The sequence below is a fragment of the Asparagus officinalis genome, chromosome 8 (genome assembly GCF_001876935.1).
Source record: "Asparagus officinalis chromosome 8, Aspof.V1, whole genome shotgun sequence".
Classification (NCBI taxonomy): domain Eukaryota; kingdom Viridiplantae; phylum Streptophyta; class Magnoliopsida; order Asparagales; family Asparagaceae; genus Asparagus; species Asparagus officinalis.
In genome coordinates this window covers 7,312,696-7,332,383 of record NC_033801.1, presented here as the reverse complement: position 1 = coordinate 7,332,383, position 19,688 = coordinate 7,312,696, and the positions used below count along the sequence as shown (strand labels likewise).

Here is a 19,688-nt window from a genome sequence, read left to right as displayed (position 1 = left end):
AAAAAAAAAAAAAAAAAAAAAAAAAAACCTGATTAGGTCTTGGATATTTTTGCTTAACAATTACTTAGTCTCAAGATACCCTTTTTCTTGTGGGATTAAACCCACATGCCAATTCAACAATCTCTACCTTAGCAGATGACCAAAGGCATTCCCGATGCAATGACCAATGTCTTTGTGAACGGCGTGTAAAGCATAAACAAGCTAACTACGCATGTTATATGAACCCCCCCTCCCACCCCTGCGTTCATGGTAGGCAATCCACAGGTTTTTCCTTCAGCATAGACGGCTATATATTTTTCATAACGTGCACCCGTCTCCATCATCTTGATCTCCCCCATATTTACTAAGTGCTTGTGTGCTATTGGTTTGTTATAATATCTTCTTTTGGGTCTGCTTATCTGTCATTTGCTTGCTTGTTCTTTTGATCTCATCTACTTGTCAGCTATTTCTACCTTGTGACTTTGTCATCCCAGATTTATTTACTTTTCAATGTTTCATTATGCGTGATGGCGTCTGTTCTATATATATTTGTTGTAATTATTTTAAGAGTGGTGGAACACATGTAATAAAGTTTCATATGATGGCAAATTATTCTGTTTCAAGAAGTCCTTAATTCTGCTTCCACATATCAATTGTGATGATGTAAAGAAGTTAGCTTCTTGGTCCAGCCATCGCTTTCTGTTTGCTAGCTTTTAACATGTGACATGCTGTGTGAAAAGCTAGGACTCCTGTGATTTACTTTTGCTGAAATTCTCAATGACAGGGAGTCAGGGACCATGTAGGGCAACATACATGCAACTTTTACTGATGATTATTAGCACTAAGTTCAGTCTCCAGAACTAAAAATATTTAAACTAATGTTTCACGAGTTTATTCAGATATTTGTATTGCATCAGTAAACATAATAAACATCTAAATGGTCATAGTAAGGTGCTGTCTCCCGTTGCAAATCTGTTCTCCAAGGCAACTGTTGAAAAAGAGTTAGCAAGTAAATTGCCTTTAATTAGTGATGATTCTTATCACTAAGTTCAAAGGCTCTTAAACTAAAATCTTTGCACTAATATTTCATGAATTTATTCAAATATTTGTATTGCATCAGTAAACATAATAAACATCTAAATAGCAATAGTAGAGAGCTCTCTCTCATCATAAATCTGTTCCCCTAGGCAACTGTTGAAAAAAGTTAGCAAGCAAGGAGATTGGCTTTTCTTATCGGGTTTTCAAAATATCTAAGGTTGATATCATTGATATTCCGTGCCTTAATACCGTGAATGTAAATTTTTCACTGTAATCACTTTGATGATAGCACTCACAAGTTAACATGCTTTGTGGAAAAAACTAGACCTAATCCACTCATGAACAATATGTTGCTCAGGGATCTATGTCGGAGGTGAGAAGGTAGTTCACTTCACACGCAAAAAAGAAACATCATCATCAGGACTGAACTCATCCAGTTCCTCCACTCCAAGCTCCAACCTCTCTTCATCCTGCCTCACTTTTCCTGATTGTGGATTCCAGCAACCAAACAGCGGTGTCATCCTCTCTTGTTTAGATTGCTTTCTTGGCACCGGCTCCCTCTACAATTTCGAGTACGGAGTCACCCCCTCTCATTTTCTTGCCAAAGTCCGAGGTGGCACGTGCACCATTGCGGAGGCAGACCCACCAGAATCCGTCATCCACAGAGCAATGTACCTTCTCCGCAATGGATTTGGGAATTATGATCTCTTCGAGAATAACTGTGAGGATTTCGCTATTTATTGCAAGACGGGGCTTTTGCCTGTTGATGATCAAGGAGTTGGGAGGAGTGGACAGGCTTCATCATTCATTGGAATGCCATTGGCAGCTATGTTATCGACTCCGTTCAAGCTTTTGGCGGCAGGACCTGTTGGGATGGCGACGGTGACAGCTGGCATGTATTGTGCTGGGAGGTATATTACTGACATTGGAGTTAGGAAGGATGTTGTTAAGGTTAAGGTTGAGGAGTTGGGTATGAATCTTGGGTGGAAGCACAACTCTGAAAAAGTCGAGGTCAGGAATGATGATGATCATAATGGTGAGGTTGTGACTCTTATAGATATTGAAAAAGAGGTGAGGAATGATGATGATCCTAATGGCGAGGTTGCGACTCTTATAGATATTGAAGAAGAAGAAAAACCAAGATGACATGCATGGTGTGTGCGAGAGGGAGGAATTTATTCAGTGGCAATAAAATAAGCGAGGCTAATGTGTGTTGGTGTTGAGTGTTGACCAGTTTGTGATTATGTTAAACAATTTATGTGGTGTTTGGAAACTAATAGATGAATTGAGTAAATTGTGATTAAAGAAGGTTTTTTCATATCATTTGAGTGGTGGATTTTCTCAAAAGTTAGCCAGGTTTCTTGAAGTGACATGAGATTTTGGCTTTTATTTTGATATAATATGAGTAGACTGTATTGGTCAAGCATATCTCTTCTTTATATTGCTTTTGTTTCTTCCCAGGATCGAAATGAAAATGCCTTCATATAACAGCATAAACACAATAAAATGCAGATCTCTCTTACATATTTTTCGTCTGGTTCCATTACTATTGGCTGTCCACAGTTACCACTACCTTCTTCTGCTCCTACTACTATTCCATTGCCTGCTCCTGTTGCTCCTGCACCGAAGCCTCTACTGACATACTCTCGCTGTCCAAAGAACCTTCATCTCCAGCTGAACCTTCATCTCCAGCTGTCGGTCCATCTCATGTTGAGACCTCTATTCCTTCTGACTTGGATATCCCTATTGCTCTTCGAAAAGGTAAACGGCTGACTTGGATATCCCTATTGCTCTTCGAAAAGGTAAACGATCTTGCCCGAAATATCCTATATCTCTTTGTCTCTTATGACCGTCTCAACCCATCTTTTCGTCAGTTTGCCTTGTTCTTATCCATTGTATCTATACCTAGGTCATATGAGGAAGCTATGTTAGTACCAGCTTGGAAGCAGGCCATGGATGAGAAAATGAATGCACTACTTTCTAGAGGGACTTGGGACTTGGTTTCTCTTCCTACTAGAGCGATTGTGGTTGGTTGCAGATGGGTGTATACCCTAAAATATCGCCCCAATGGGTCTGTTGACCGTTATAAAGCTCGCCTAGTTGCGAAAGGCTATACCCAGACATATGGCGTCGACTATTTTGAAACCTTTTCTCACGTTGCTCGTCTCAACTCCATCAGAATTCTTTTCTCTATGGCTGTTAATATGGATTGGGCGATGCACCAACTAGATGTGAAGAATGCTTTCCTTTATGGTGATTTGGACGAGGAGGTTTATATGGAGCAACCTCCTGGGTATGTTGCTCAGGGGGAGAATATTATCTGCAGGCTGAGAAAGGCCATCTATGGGTTAAAGCAGAGTCCTCGAGCTTGGGTTGATAAGTTCAGCAAGGTTATTTCTAATGTTGGTTTTCAACGTTGTCAGTCTGATCACTCTGTCTTTCTTCGACGCACAACAACTGGTTCGGTTATTTTAGCCGTATATGTTGATGATATTCTGCTGACTAGGAGTGACTCTGTTGCCTTAGCTGAGACTAAGGAGTATCTAAACCGTCATTTTATCACTAAGGACATGGGAAAACCAAAGTATTTTCTTGGGATTGAAGTTCCATATCAAAAACATGGCCTGTTGTTGTCTCAAATGAAGACAGTTACCAGATCTGATATTACTTTTGCAGTAGGTGTATTGAGCAGGTTTATGCACAAACCTAGAGAGGTTCATTGGACAGCAGCTCTGAAGATTTTGGCATATGTCAAGAGTTGCCCTGGCAAAGGATTGTTATATAAGAAGCATGGACATACTCAAAAAAGGTAACATCAGCAGACACAAAATATTTCCTAGTGGACGGATGATAACACCTATATCCTTTTTGAGTACGAGAGTATCCAACAAAAACACATTTGATGGATCTAGATGACAACTTATCCAAACCAGCAGTTAAATCCTGAACAAAACATGTAGAACCAAAAACACGGGGAATCACAGAGAATTATTTTTTTATCAGGATAAAGACAATTGAATGGTATTAAACCATCAAGGACAGAGGAAGGCATGCGATTAATCAAATAATTTGCAGTGAGAACAGCATCAGACCACAAATACTTTGGAATATTCATATGTATCATCAGTGTTCTAGCAACATCTAGAATATGCCTATGCTTCCTCTCAGCAACTCCATTTTGTTATGAAGTGTGAGAGCAAGAAGTCTGATGAATAATGCCATTAAGAGCACAAAATTTTGAAACATCACTTTTCATATATTCCAAAGCATTATCAGTACGAAGAATACGAATAGAAGTAGAGAACTGAGTTTTTATTTCATTATAAAAGAGTTCAATAACGTGCGAGACCTCTGACCTCTCTTTTAACAGATAAAGCCACGTCATGCGAGAGAAATCATCAACAAAGATAATAAAATATCAAAAACCTTGCACAGAGGGAACACGATAAGGACCCCAGATATCGGAATGAACCAACTCAAAAGCAAAACTACTACGTTTATCGACTCGACTCTGAAAAGTAGCACGATGGTGCTTACCCAGTTCACACGACTCACAACCTAAAGAGGAAATAGATGGCTGAACAGAAACTACTGATCTAAGTTTTTGTAGTGAAGGATGATCCAGACGCCAGTGCCATAATAAAGTGGAGTCAGACTGTGATGCAACAAGGCCAGCTTCTGGCACACTGTCGTCCAAATAGTACATACCTCCTCTCTCATGCCCCGAACCAATCTTCATCCCAGTTGCTAGGTCCTGAAAAACACAATAAGATGGAAAGAAGGTGACTTTATAATTATTTTGTTTTGTAAACTTGCTAATAGATAATAGGCTAACAGGGAATTTAGGAACATATAACACATCAGTTAGTTTTAAAGAGGAAGTTGCATGAACTACTCCATCACCACGAACTGGAGAAAGAGTACCATCAGCAATACGGATAGAAGAAAACTTATCAGAAAGATGTAAAGATACAAAGTGATCCTTTATACCTGTCATATGAGATGAGGCTCCAGAATCTAGTACCCAGGGTTTGTGAGAAGAAGCTATGTAAGCATCCATACCTGAAGAGGATGCATGAGTAGCAGAATGAATATTCTGAGAGAGTTCTAGCTGGCGCAACCTCTCATAATCTGCCTGAGAAATCTGAACAGTAGGAGCAGTAACAGCTGGATCACCAGAAGTAGTAGCAGAAATAGATGAGTTAGTCGACTCTGTATCAGCTACTTGGGCCCACTGAGGATGACCAAACTTCTCCCAGCACTTCTCAGACAAACTGATCCATCGTAGGTAGAGATGGTGTAGTAGTATCAGAAGTAACACCAGTAGAGACCTGCATGACTCTGGAGAATGTAGCAGTCAGTGAGGGAATTGTATCTCCACCCAATATCTGTCCTCTCACCTGAGACTGTAAATTAGGGTTCAACCCAGAAAAAAATTTGGATATTGCCAGATCACGACGATACCCTAATAGCATCGCTGCATTAGCTACTGCAGGCTGATGCATCTCTAGTTCGTCTATCAGTCCCTTCAATTCACCAAAGAATTCCGGAACTGACTTATCTCCTTGTTTGAGCGCAAACAGTCGTTTATAAATTTCAAATACACGAGGAAACATTCTTCTCGTTCCCGTACATAATCTTTAGGCTGTCCCACATCTCCTTTGCAGTGATTAAAAACATAACGCTGCTACTGATCTGTGCTTCCATACTGTTGAGAAGCCAAGTCATAACACAATAATCAGATGAGAGCCATGAATTGTAGGTGGGATCTGAGGTTGGTGGTGGAGATGCAAGAAGATGTGGTAGTTTGCTCTGAGCGCCAATGAAGATGCGGAAAGCTTGTGCCCAGAGCAGATAGTTTGCACCATTCAATTTAATAGTAGTCCCCAAGACTACCTTGGGCGCAGAGGTCTCACCAGCAACAATAGAAGGAGTAGTAGAGGAGGAGATGTCCGACATCGAAGTAGTAGTCATTTTTATTTTTAAGCAACAATAGGAGACAAATAGTAGTCAAATAGGCAGATTAGTAGTAGAGATCCGTTTTCGAAACATAAACTAAGAGCAGATCAGGAGCAGGATTAGAGACAGAGTGGTAGATAGTCATGCCCTCACGCTGCGTAGGCGAGATCACCTGAGGGAGAGAGCCCTGGCTTTTGTTTGCACAAAGGCTCAATTTCTATATTCTTGTTTCTTGAAGGAAATAAGAATAAAAGTGAAATATCTCAACAACGTGAGATAGACACTCTTCCTCTCATCAGTTCTATGACTGAAATGTCGAGGCTTCCTCTCATCAGTTCTATGACTGAAATGTTGAGGGACACAATCATCCTCTTATCAGTTCGAAGACTGAGATGTCGAGGGAATAGGCAACACGATGTAGGGGGCACTATAGCACGGCACTGTAGCGACGGCAGCACTGTAGCAGCAGGCGATGGTACTGTAGCAGCAGGCGGCGGTACTGTAGCAGCAGGATGGTACTGTAGCAGCAGGCGGCGGTACTGTAGCAGCAGGCGGCGGCTAGGGTTTTTGAATGAAGATTTGTGACGGCTAGGGTTTCATGCTCTGATACCATGTAGAGAATAGAGAAAACCCTAATAGTTTATTGAGAATAACAAGAGAGATATATATAGACATACAAATAGGATTAAGGTTAACGGGTAACAGCCTATTAACCCAATACCCAATATTTAACTTAACACTTTGTTTTACAGAAAATAGATCAGAACCTGCATCGATTTGTGAAACAAACGACAAATATTTCAAAAGATAGGTATTCAAACTTGCTGAATTACTTTCATTGTTTCATTTCTCTGTGTTTCTTCAGAATTTGCTGGCTTAATCTCCTCTTGCTTCTCATTGTCATCAGCTGCAAAACCTGCAAGATCTGCCAAGTCCTGGACTGCATCAACTATCCCTTCAATCTTTACTGAAATCTCGATCAATAGAGATACGACTGAGATTAGAGGCAAGACTTTCATCATATTTACACTTTCTGTTGCCAACATATGCTGTTTTTGTTCCTCTTCTGCAGCTGGTTTTAGGCTTCTCAATACACTGTGAACATCTTCCACTGCTTCATTCATCTCTGCCATCATTAACTCTATCGTCGAGGACTTCCTCATTGTCCTTAGAAACTTTGCTGCTTCTTTCAAAACCTTGTGATACTCTAAGCTCAATTTAGTACATACATCACTAAGATGATTCTTTAAGGATCGAGGTACCTGCTTATTCAAATTAAAGATGAAATTTTGAACTGAAATAGAAAACCCAAATTGATAAAGCAGGATAAAACAGAATACCAATCTATATACCTGAACTTCTGAATTGATGAAACTATTGAGAGCTTCTATACTGTAACTGCAACTTCTCATTGCTGAGCCAACTTTTAGATATTGTTTCCATGGGTGCCCGATCCTAAATGGCCCGTGTGAGGGCTCCCATATCGCTAAATTTGCCTATAAAATAAATATTCATAGACTGTGAGAAACTTAGCATTTTTCGCTGAATAACGTAGTTCAGTCTTTTCCCCCTAACAGTAACTGACCAGTGAATCTTCAGATGCTTTAGAATTAAGAACACACTTGTAGCCTTGCGATTTTTGGTAGAATGATTTGTGGGCATCAGCATTCTCACCTTCCTTGAAGTATTCAGTCGCTGAGTCTGAGATTTTGACAGAAAAGTTTCTTAGAATATATTTACATAACTGACACATATTAGAGTTAATATCACTTAATTCCCCTGAATTTTGGGGGGTTTTGCATAACCCATGGACTTTGTTTATTTCACTTAACTCCTCAAACTTTGGGTGTCTCCTATAACACCCTGAACTTTGAAGTTTTCTCAGAAGATCTACTGACACCGTCACCTGTTAATGGAGAAATGATGAAAATCCCAGGGCATTTTCGTTTTCTCTGTCATGTGCTTGGCAAGTGAGCCGTTAAAGTTCAGGGAGTTGCGTGCAAAACACCCAAAAGTTCTTAACCCTATATATTATAAAAAAAAGGCTTACATTCTAAGGAATTAGCGAGCTTTTCCATATTGCGGATGATGAGAAGGTGGAGATCCTCTCCAGCCCAAACTGGGAAAACTACAATAGAAACAATAATGCATATGGAGACTCCGATCATAATAGTAAAAAGACGTCTTTGCGCCAATGCAAGAAGATCATCAACACGATATCCAGATACAGCGATGAAATTGAAAGTGAGGATGAATATTGTGACTCCATAATCGAACTTTGTTTTGACCGTCAGTATAAATCGAGAAAATGTTGCAGCTGATGCTGTGAACACAAAAATGGCATCAGTAGTCGAGTTTATATGAAGTAAAAAACATTAAACTTTTGATTAGTTTTGTATACGTACATAGTATGAAGACTGAGGCTCCAAGGATTATATGCTCCGTTGGTTCTCCAAATTTACTAGCCAGCCAATGAATACTCCATGCTAGAAATGCCGCACTAAGTGTTGCAGTGGCTCGGTTCAACCCTTTGTATAGGGATCCTCCTACAGTATCAAAATGACAGAAAAACACATAATTAGACTAAATAATATTAGCAATATGTATATGATTATTTCATTAACACCTACTTCCAGACCCGTGACAATGATAATTTCTCTGATACCTTGATTCAAAAATATATGCTAGTTCTTCTTATTACAGTTCCTCTTACTTTCTTTTAAATTTATTTACTCCTTTCTCCATCCTCCTTATGTATATTCTGGATCCTGTTTCTCTAGTTTAATAAATTTTCTAAGCATCTTGCTGCGTCTGACTTTAAAAAAACTATTAGTGCTTAAACACGTGGGAACTAACATCAGATGTCTAATTCTGAGGGTCATGTAACACGTCAGGAGCTAGAAAATGCATGTTCTAATAAAATAAAATGAGTGATAAGTACCTAAACTCTCCGAGGATGTATAGCAAATAGCAATTTCTGATATCAGCGATATAGGACTCTTTCAATATGTACTTACCGACTGTGAACTCAAAAATGACGACAACAGTCATGATCGCCCACATTGCAGTTCCTCCAACGCCATCATACAAGGGTCTCATGTAGTAAAATACAGACACAAGAGCAAGTGCAAGGCCAACTTTTATACTATGGATGAACTTTCTTGGATCATCAGCTCCAAGCTTCCATATTTTCTTCGCAAACCCTGAAACCTTTGATCTGAAGAAGGACCAGACCCTGCAAAGTGGTCCGTCTTCTGGCTCTAGGTTCAGTGATGAGCCATCAGGGACAGTGACTAACAAAATCATAGTGAAGAATTAGTTTAAATGTGCTTAAATTAGAGATGCATGACTTTATGCAAGGGATGGGTTGCTTATATAAGCAATGTTGCTACTTATTGATATCCAGCATAAAAAGGTCCAGGCTTGTGGGATTTTAAAAAATATTGCTTTTGTTTGTAATGGGTGCAATGTTACCTGGATATCTTGGAGCTTATCTGTACTTGTATCATAATTAATAATAAAGGTCTCAATGTATACATTGAGTAGTGATACTCAGGTCAGATCCAGGTTTGTCGAACAAATGAGACGTGGTTGATCTTTGACCAAGTATCAATTAACATTTTCTCACAAAAGAGTCAATTAACATTTCTCTTACGTAGCTCAAGGCTTGGATTTTTATTGTTGATCTTTAGTTTGCTACTTTTAACGTATACTCTCCACTGATAACAGGACTTGAGTTAGAGTATTCAGTAAAGATACATGGCGATAAAACTTCTTCTCAGAAGCTAAAGCTTGATTTTGATCTTGTACTAGACTGAAACTATACTTGTTGGTACTTGTAGCGTACTGATAGCTACTGATGTATAATACTTATAGCTACTAGTATAAAAGGGAAGTTATGATAAGAGCACACATAGATTAGAATGCTTTAATTTCTTGCTAAAATTGCTAATAGTGTTATCTAACATTAAGCACTGGTGGAATATGATGGATTAGCACTATGAAAATTTTATTCGGACCACACATAAATACCTAATAAACCTAACATAGGTCTCTGCATTACCATATACATAGCAAAAGCAACCAAAAGTAGCTAATTATTGTATCCAACTGGCTTATTAAATTGATGTTACAAGGTAAAATTAGGTATGGCCCAATTCAAAATAGTTGTTGGCTGATGCTCTTCCAACTTTTTTTTTTGTTCTTCGTTAAAAAAGTGAACTCTCAACTTATGTCCATATTCCCTTAGGTAAATGATAAAGAGTTGCACTAACCTCATCTCTTATTATGGGTCACGAAAGGGAAACTAGCCTATCATATTATCTTGTCACGCTCAGGCCAAACATTTGGACCAAATTTCTCTTAGTCTAATCCTACTCCTTTTCCCAATATGATGCAAACGAATCATCTGCTTATGACTCCATAGTAAGGGGTAGCAAAGGAGGATGTTAACCTGTTAACTAGATCTAAATCTGACTAAAATAATCGGGTTTCGGGTCTGGATATTTGCTTGCAAACTCACATTCTCAAAGTCTTAACACACCTATAAGCTCTTTGCCAAATAGTATATAGTGTGCTAGTCAAAACGTGTAAAAGCCAACCCCGTCTATTTCTGCGATCCAAGGCTAACCAATGCAATAGAACCGTATCAACATTACACCCTACATGCACATTTACATCCTTTCTATGAAACTCCCACGATGTATACTCGTCCAGTTTGAAATCCACTCACAATTTTGTTATCAATTTGATGCTAAACAACTGTAATAACCTATATCCAAGAACGTTCCTCAAATATAGGATAACAACGTAACCTACAAAAGCGTCAAGGGTAGTATTGACCATAAAAAGCTTTTCCCGACGTTGCTTGGAAATTGATGGAGTTTTAATTAGGATAACAATGTATGATTATCACGTGCTTGTGGAGTTTTAATTTGAAATACAAAAGCTCTGGAGAAATAGATATCACGGTGGACATGCTTGGAGATTGACGGAAGCTTCTCTCTTCCAGGACACTGTAAATAACTCATGATGTAAGTTTGATTGTTTCTTCTGATGTCAGGACATGCTTTATAATCTACTCACTTCCTGCTTGTGAAATTTAAAAACTGAGTTCCCTCTTTTTTGATTCAATAACACCATATATGTTGGTGATATAAGCAGAGCTTGCAGTGATCTTTTTTTATACCTATTTTATCCAAGGCGACAGGGTTATCTTTGCAGAAGCTATGTCAATGTCCAGATGAGACGTAGAGCATTGGTTTCCCCTGGAATCTTATCCTATAATTGTGAACCGGGTCGATTGCGTTCTTAATCCTCAACATGTTCCTGCTTTCATTCTTAGTCCTAACTAGGACATGTTTGACAACAAGTTCATTTCATGTTAGTGAGATATAAACTGACATTTTTTTTTTGTATCATAACCCTCTTATGCACAAAATGTCTCTGTATGTTGAACATCTTTTGTGTTTTATATTTATGAAATTGTTACAGTTCTCTCAGAAGTTGAAAAGTGGCAAAACACGTGGTTTTAGACGATTCCTCTTTCTATAAGGAAGATAGTTACCTAAAAGTTCACAAGGGTAATGTCTTTACTCTTTACCTATAGAAATAATCACAACGGTTAACTTCTTATAAAAATTTCTCTCCGGATTGGGAATATGCATGGGAGATCCGAAGAAAAACTTTGGTTGGTTTTCTTTGGGAAATTTATTACATCAGTCAATAATTTGGTCACCCTCGCCCTCTTTGTGTGAGGTTTGGCATCATTAAAAAAAAAAAAAATTCAATTGTTACTTTCATATGATCTCAAAAAATCATGGACCAACTTAGGCTTGTACAAGAGCCCACGCAGACGCACAGAATTGCTAGCGTCTACCTATCTACACATAATGCAATCTTCTGAGGCTCTGAGTTCTATCAGTCTGTTTCATATCTAATGCAATATGTTTCATCCAGAGGTAGCAAGTAGCGCCCATGAAGTTGAGTGACTTTATTGTCCATCTGAGGAGGGGAATGGGATAGATACCTGCTCATAATCAAGTGGTGAGAATGGATGGATGGATGAATGAGGTCCTGGTACCAAAGGCATACTAGAGAGCTTAGTTAAGATACCACAATGAAAAGCAAATATGTGGTATATATAGGATTGAAGACTAGATTTCCAAATGAAAAGGATGGCGAAGTACTGTAAAGTCCAAGTAGACGCTGGTAGTTAGCAGGTGAATAATTAGGGATTAATTATCGTGAACAAATCAGCTGGCCTATTTATATATGTTGAGCATTTTCCCTCGTGAAGTGTCAATTTCTTTTATCCTCTGTAATCTTCCTTCACTGGGGCATCAATGGACACCTTCCAGTCTTTCCTCTTAGTAATGCATCTGATGCATTTATTGTTTACCTCATCATCGGCAGTGAAGCATAACAACATTACCGACCTCTCGGCCCTCTTGGCCATCAAAACCCAGGTCATCGAACGCGATCCGGGCAGCATTCTATCCGCCAACTGGACCACCGATGCCTCCTTTTGCACCTGGATGGGCGTCTCCTGCAGCCCCCTATCCGCTCACGTAGCTCGCCGACTCACTTCAATCGTTCGTCGATGTCGATTAGGCTCATGTGGATCGGATAGTGACGTTCATCGTCGTTCTTTAATACTAAACCGTTTGTGGAGACCTATAGGCAATTTTCGATGCCTACAGAGGGTGCTAAGATGATTACAGATCCAAACTACTGTGCATACCACAGAAGGATTCTTCATCCCAACAATATGCACCTGGATGGGCGTCTCCTGCAGCCGTCGAAGGCAAAGAGTCACTGCTCTCAACATTAGCAACATGACGCTCTACGGCACCATCCCTCCTCACATCGGCAACCTCTCGTTTCTGTCTCTGCTCTGGCTTTCCAATGATAGCTTAGTCGGAACCATTCCTGAATATCTGGCTCAGCTGCCTCGACTGAAAGTGCTCAGACTTGATAGCAATCACCTTTCAGGTTCAATACCTCCTTCCTTTTTCAACATGTCATCGCTTAGTGAACTGCAGCTCGGGTCCAACAGTATTTCAGGGACCCTGCCCTCTAATGATAGCGACTTCCATCCGTTGTTCCCTCAGTATATGTCCATAGATGACAACCAACTCACTGGCAGCATCCCGTCCAGCCTTTGCAGTAGTCGTACTCTTCAAAGTCTGAGCTTGAGTTCTAACCAGCTAACCGGGAACATCCCGTCGCAGATTGGAAATATGAAGCAACTTACTACCTTATATCTTGGAGGCAACAATCTAACGGGTACCATACCATCCTCTTTAGGTAACCTGACTAACCTGTCCGAACTAGCCCTTAGCAACAACAGCATCCACGGGAATATTCCCGAGGAGTTGGGTCGTCTCACGAACCTTGATTATTTGGAGATTAGTGAGTGTGGTGGTATTACTGGCCCCATACCAATTTCCCTTTCCAATTTGTCATTACTGACAGACCTTGAACTGAACTATAACAGTCTCACCGGACCAGTGCGTTTGCAGTTTGGGAACATGCCTCAACTTTACTATTTAGACTTACAGTATAACAAACTAACTGGAGCACTGGACTTCCTCGCGTCGCTTTCGAACTGCAGAGTTTTAGATCAAGTCGACGTTAGCGGAAATGAGCTGGATGGCGTTCTTCCATATACCATAGGTAATCTTTCAAGGACTCTGACATCGATTGATATCAACTATAATCGTATTAAGGGGGGAATTCCTGTTGAGCTGGGTAACGTGTCTGGATTGACCTATCTAGACCTGGGCTGGAATGAGCTAGCTGGGACGATACCGTCTGAAATCACAACCCTACAAGGCCTGCAATACCTAGGTTTGGATAATAACAGGATACACGGTTCCATCCCACATGAGCTCGGCCGATTGAGCAACTTGAACTCACTCTACCTCTGCGACAACAGTCTTTCCGGATCCATACCTGACTCACTGGGTAACCTCACCGAACTAGAGAACTTAATCTTTGCCGCTAACAGGTTATCTTCAGCAATTCCTGAAACTAATGGGAGTCTGACTCGTCTACGATTCTTAAATCTGTCACAAAACCTTCTCACTGGATCGCTGCCATTAACATTGTGGAACATGTATTTATATTCATTCGATATATCAGTAAATCAGCTGTCGGGTAACCTTCCAAGTCCTCCGAAGTATCTCGAAATCAATTATTTAGATCTATCAAATAACTCATTCGACGGGCACATTCCTGAATCATTTGGTGATCTTATTAATCTTGAGCATTTGAACCTTTCTTGCAATAAGCTCTCAGGTGTTATACCCGAGTCCTTAGTCAAAATCCGACATCTCAGTGCCCTGAACTTATCTTTCAACAAGTTGGAAGGAATGATTCCAAATGGCGGTGCCTTTTTAAACGCCAGTGTCGTATCTTTGAAAGGAAATGCAGCATTATGTGGAGCACCCATATTAGGATTTTCATCTTGTAATCCATTTGATTCCACACATTCTAACTCAGGGAGGCATTTGCTAAGGTATATCCTCCCTGTTATTGCTTCTTCCGGAGTCCTACTTCTAGGTTTTTGCATCTTTCTAAGATTTTGTAGAAGGAGAGCCAAGAATCTAGCCCCTCCTAGCATGCTCTCTCCTACTCATCATAGATTGATCTCATACTACGAGCTTGTTCGTGCCACTGACAACTTCAGCGAGATAAACTTGCTGGGAAAGGGTGCATTTGGTTCTGTGTACAGAGGGCTTTTAGATGATGGTCTTCTTGTTGCCATAAAGGTCTTGAATTTGGAAATCGAAGGAGCTTCGAGGAGTTTTGATGCTGAGTGTCTTGCTTTGAGGATTGTTCGACACAGAAATCTTGTTAGAATCATCAGCGCTTGCTCCAACACGGATTTCAAGGCACTCGTACTCCAATTCATGCCCAATGGAAGTTTGGAAAGATGGCTATACTCCCATAACTATTGCTTGAGCTTGCTTCAAAGGATTGACATCGTAATCGATGTAGCTTTAGCTATTGATTACCTTCATCACCACCATTTTGAGGTTATACTGCATTGTGATCTAAAACCGAGCAACATTCTTCTTGATGAAGAAATGGTTGCACATGTCAGCGACTTTGGCATTGCAAAGCTAGTGAGTGGTGTCAGCTGGAGCGTAACCTCAGCAAGCACGACAGGGACAATTGGCTATATTGCTCCAGGTAAATAAATTTAAAAGCTTTCACCTCAAATTTAATCCAATCACATATGATTTGCATCATCCTTTGTGTTTGTGGTATAGAGTATGCATCAACTGGAAGGGTCTCCACAAAGGGAGATGTCTATAGCTTTGGAATATTGTTGCTAGAGATCTTTACGAGAAAGAAGCCTATTGATCCTATGTTTATGGGGGAATCAAGCTTGCGACGATGGGTAAATGATGCAAAACCTACCGGCCTGTTAGATATTGTGGACTGCAATCTCTTGAAAGATGAAAATGGAAATGGAAGGCCAAAAAACTACTTAGTTTCAACACAGGCCTGTCTATCTTCCATCATGGAGTTGGGGATTATCTGTTCAAGTGACTCGCCAAAAGAAAGGCTTGCTATGAAAGACGTTGTTCCACAGTTGCAAAAGATCAAGATGAAGTATATGTCTGAGTCTTGTGTTGGTTGAAGCATGACAATGATGTATTATGAATTTACTTGTATGCATACAGGTTTCTTACCAGTTATATCAAGAGTAATGCGTATTATGAGATTCTGAGGCAACTATGAGAAGCATTTTAGTAACTTTTATTTACTAGATTTTGTTGATAACATATAGTTTTCGTTTTATTTTCTCAGAAACAATATATGCTGGTTGTCATCTATAAAATTCAAGAAATTTCAATATACATACTTGTATAAAAGCTGTATGGGGGGGCTTTTTTTTTCTTTTCCATTTATACCCTATTTATTAATTTACTGTATATATCCAATGAAGGGTAATTTAGGAAAGGCTCACAATGGGGGTTATTTTGGGAAGAAATGGGGCCAAAATTTGACTTTACTGTGCTCTTTCATCAATTCACTCCTCTATCTCTAGCCAAAAAAGAGTGGGAGCTATCAGCGGATGGGTTATTTTAGGAAATTTTAATCAAAATATGACTAAGAGCAAAATAACAAAACGAACTGTTGAGGAGATGATAACCCATTCATCCTCACCATAAAATTATTGAGGGGAGATGACTGGGCCAAAACAAAAAGGAGTTGGTGAGAAGGAGGAAGGGTGAGGGATTTTTTTTGAATATATAGGAGAAGATGAGGGCTGTAAAAAGAGCAGAGGAAAATGAACAATTACAGCTGTGCAAACGGTTGGTCGGTTCAGTTTTTATCAAATTTTGAACAACTGAACCGAACTATCCATTATTCAAAACCGAACCGAACTGTTGCAAGTCGGTTCGGTTCGGTTTGTTCGGTTCTAATCAAGATGCATTCAAATGTTGTAGACAAATTTATTTATGTCTATTATACAACCTTTTCTTTTGCTTTATTCACAACTTATATAGGTACTAACATGCAAAGATTTTGAAAATTATAGTGTTATTAGTGATGCGGTCAGTTCGGACGGTTCGGGTTGAAAAAATTTCAACCCGATCCAAACCGACCTACAAACAAAACCGACCCAAACTATTAATTTTCGGTCGGTTCGATCGGTTTTTTTCGGTTTGGACCGAACCATGCACAGCCCTAGGAACAACTCAAACTAAAATCACTGCTGTCATGGTTCTCTCTCTCTCTCTCTGATCTCTCTCTTCCTCTCCCTCCCTCCCTCTTTTAACTTGAATTTTTTCTCTACATACGTTCACGTTAAAAAAAATCGCTATAAATAATAATGATATTTCTGAATCCATGCCTGACTCGCTGGGTAACATCACTGGACTAGAGGACTTAATATTTGATGCTAACAGGTTATCTTCAGCAATTCCTGAAACTATTTGGAGTCTGCCTCAACTAGATTACTTAATTCTGTCACGAAACCTTCTCACTGGATAGGTATACTATTTTTTTCTTGTTAACCTGTTAACTAGATCTAAATCTGACTAAAATAATCTGGTTTCGGGTCTGGATATTTGCATGCAAACTCACATTCTCAAAGTCTTAGCACACATATAAGCTCTTTGCCAAATAGTATATAATGTGCTAGTCAAAACGTGTAAAAGCCAGCCCCCTCTATTTCCACGAGCCAAGGCTAACCAATGCAATAGAACCGTACGACATTACACCCTACATGCACATTTACATCCTTTCTATGAAACCCCCACGATGTATGCTCGTCCAGTTTGAAATCCACTCACAATTTTGTTACCAATTTGATGCTAGACAACTGGAATAACCTATGTCCAAGAACATTCCTCAAATTTCTCCTTATATAAACTTATTTGCTTCAACCCTCACCATACTAATTCAAACAATGGCTACTGGTTGTGTCGAATGGAAGGTAGCGGTTTCAGATACAATGACTCTGCATGAACCCGACCCATTTAGTCTCATTTGGGCTATTTGTCTTCCCATTTCTGGTTTCTTTAAGAGGATATGGAATATGGTGGTGATTGATCCAAGGAGAGCGATACATGGAGTGAAAGCAGGTTTTGCACTGAGTATTGTATCACTTTTTTACTATGTGAAGCCGTTATACGATGGCATTGGGGGAACGGGAATAGGAGCTGTTATGACTGTTGCAGTAATTTTTGATTTTACTGTTGGTAGGTATACCTGTAATTGCTAATTATTGCAATCATAATTCAAAATGAACATAACCAGTTAATGTCTTTGAAGGTGGAACTATATCCAGAGCCTTCAATAGAGTAACTGCAACATTATTCGGAGGTTCACTAGCCATAGCTATCCATTACATAGCAGATATTTCTGGTCAGATGACTGATCCTGTAATCCGAGGATCCTTTGTGTTTTTGATAGGTAAAATATTTTTTTGTTTGTCAAATATTCCTCTAGAGACAATGTTATAATATCTAATTAGACATTTTATTTTATGTTTCGTAGCTCTGGTAGTTACATTTGCACGGTTGATTCTGTTAATTTGGGGGTGGATACCAACCTCTGCACCGGCGAGGAGCTCCGACGAGCTCGATGTCGACGAGGCGAAGCCACAGGTGAGGTCCAGGCTATCTTCGGCAGCGCCCCCCCGAGCTCTGCGTTCGAGCTCGAGCCCCACGTGCGAGCGCCTCCACCCAACTCTGCGTTCGAACGCAGCCCTGCGTTCGGCCTCGAATTTGGCGTCGAAGCAGTCGCTGGCGACAGGCTGTCGCCAGCCCTCCACCTCCGCCTATAAAAGGGACCCCATGCCCTAGGGTTTAGCTGCTGAAGAACTTCCCCCTCTCCTCCGATTTCTCCTTCTCTGGTGGCGGCGGCTGCCCTAAAATCGCAGAGGCGATTTTTCTCCAGCTCTCAACGCGATTTTGAGAGAGAGAGAGGGGATTTAAAAGGAGAGAGAGAGAGAGAGAATTAAAGAGGGTTTAATTGTAGGGTATCATTTATTCTCAAGTTGAAAATTGAAAGGGTTCATACCCTTTGATTATTAACACTGTAGCTACAGTGTTTATCTGAGAAATCTCAGTTTTGAGATACGCTCCTAAATTGTAATTTCTTGTTTGATTAATAAGAAATTATCTGTGTGGCTCCCGAGGACGTAGGCAGTTGCCGAACCTCGTTAAATCTTGGTGTACTTTTTTATACTGCGTTTCCGTTGCAATTAGGGGTTTAGGCGTTAAATTCCTAACAGATTCCGACGGTTAAAAGACAGTATGATTATGGCATGATGACCTTCATCCTCACTTTCTCACTAGTTTCTGTTTCTGGGTATCGAGTTGGTGAGTTGACTGAGCTAGTACAGCGTCGATGCTTGACTATAGGCTTAGGAAGCTCAATATGTGTGATTGTGAGCATGTTTGTGAATCCGATATGGGCTGGTTTTGATCTTCATCTATTATGTGTAAAAAACATGGAGAAGCTTGCTGCATCTTTGGATGGTAGTAGAGTTATCTTGAAATTTGAAGGTTTATTTGTTTATAATTCATTACTAAATTAAACTAGTTGGATTTTTTATTTTTGTGATGCAGGGTGTGTAGCTGAGTATTTTTCGCAGGGTGGGACATTTGATGGAAAGGAAGTTGGGGTTCAAGTATTGGAGGGGTACAAATGTGTTCTTAATTCGAAACCTTTGGAGGATTCTCTGGTGATTTACTTAATTCAAGGATTTAATTGGTAGATAAAATCATCCTTAACTTGATAGAATTTTAATGCCATTTTTTGAATAATCACAGACGAGGATTTGCATTACCTTAGGATGTTGTTTGTGATGTGCTTGCTTGCAATGACATAGAGGCCAAGTCTGACCAAACTTAGATCACAAATTAAAACAGCTTCAGGAACTCAGATACAAATTTTTCTAATTTCAACTGAACTTTGACTTTATAGGCTAAATACATAGTATTGAAAAGCTTCATCGACACATATCCAATTTTTAAATGATAAAGATAGATGTCTTCTTTAATTAGATCACAGAATTTTTTATTACTGTACAAATCAGGCTAACTCCTAATATCTGAAAACCAATGCTATAGATAAAGATAAATTCATCAATTCAAGCTTTTATCATAAAGGGTTAATTCACATAAATCCCCTGCAGTATTGCTGATCGTACTATCCCTGTATTTTCATTGTTGTAGATAGAA

At 39.7% G+C, this 19,688-nt stretch overlaps 4 protein-coding genes across 4 annotated transcripts in view; 3 read left to right on the top strand and 1 right to left on the bottom strand.

Annotated features, from left to right (window-relative positions):
- LOC109820659 overlaps positions 1-2,357 on the top strand; it is a 4,199-nt gene extending 1,842 nt beyond the window's left edge. Inside the window, exon 2 of the mRNA XM_020386839.1 lies at positions 1,376-2,357. Within this exon, the coding sequence (XP_020242428.1) occupies positions 1,376-2,163 (788 nt within the window). The 3' untranslated portion in view covers positions 2,164-2,357. The remainder of the gene's footprint in view (positions 1-1,375) is intronic.
- On the bottom strand, positions 6,541-9,296 carry LOC109822546 (aluminum-activated malate transporter 10-like). The gene is made up of 6 exons (XM_020388765.1): positions 8,994-9,296; positions 8,382-8,522; positions 8,027-8,299; positions 7,562-7,677; positions 7,329-7,472; positions 6,541-7,238 (listed from the first exon to the last, which is right to left on the bottom strand). The coding sequence occupies exons 1-6, from the start codon at positions 9,280-9,282 to the stop codon at positions 6,792-6,794; spliced, it is 1,410 nt and encodes a 469-aa protein (XP_020244354.1). The 5' UTR covers positions 9,283-9,296; the 3' UTR covers positions 6,541-6,791.
- Positions 12,761-15,792, top strand: LOC109823009 (putative leucine-rich repeat receptor-like serine/threonine-protein kinase At2g24130). The gene is made up of 2 exons (XM_020389325.1): positions 12,761-15,174; positions 15,255-15,792. The coding sequence occupies exons 1-2, from the start codon at positions 12,813-12,815 to the stop codon at positions 15,626-15,628; spliced, it is 2,736 nt and encodes a 911-aa protein (XP_020244914.1). The 5' UTR covers positions 12,761-12,812; the 3' UTR covers positions 15,629-15,792.
- The window catches only part of LOC109820782 (aluminum-activated malate transporter 10-like), a 3,096-nt gene continuing 815 nt past the window's right edge, over positions 17,408-19,688 (top strand). The window contains exons 1-4 of the mRNA XM_020386980.1: positions 17,408-17,699; positions 17,773-17,913; positions 18,801-18,983; positions 19,074-19,189. Coding sequence (XP_020242569.1) covers positions 17,408-17,699; positions 17,773-17,913; positions 18,801-18,983; positions 19,074-19,189 — 732 coding nt within the window. The remainder of the gene's footprint in view (positions 17,700-17,772; positions 17,914-18,800; positions 18,984-19,073; positions 19,190-19,688) is intronic.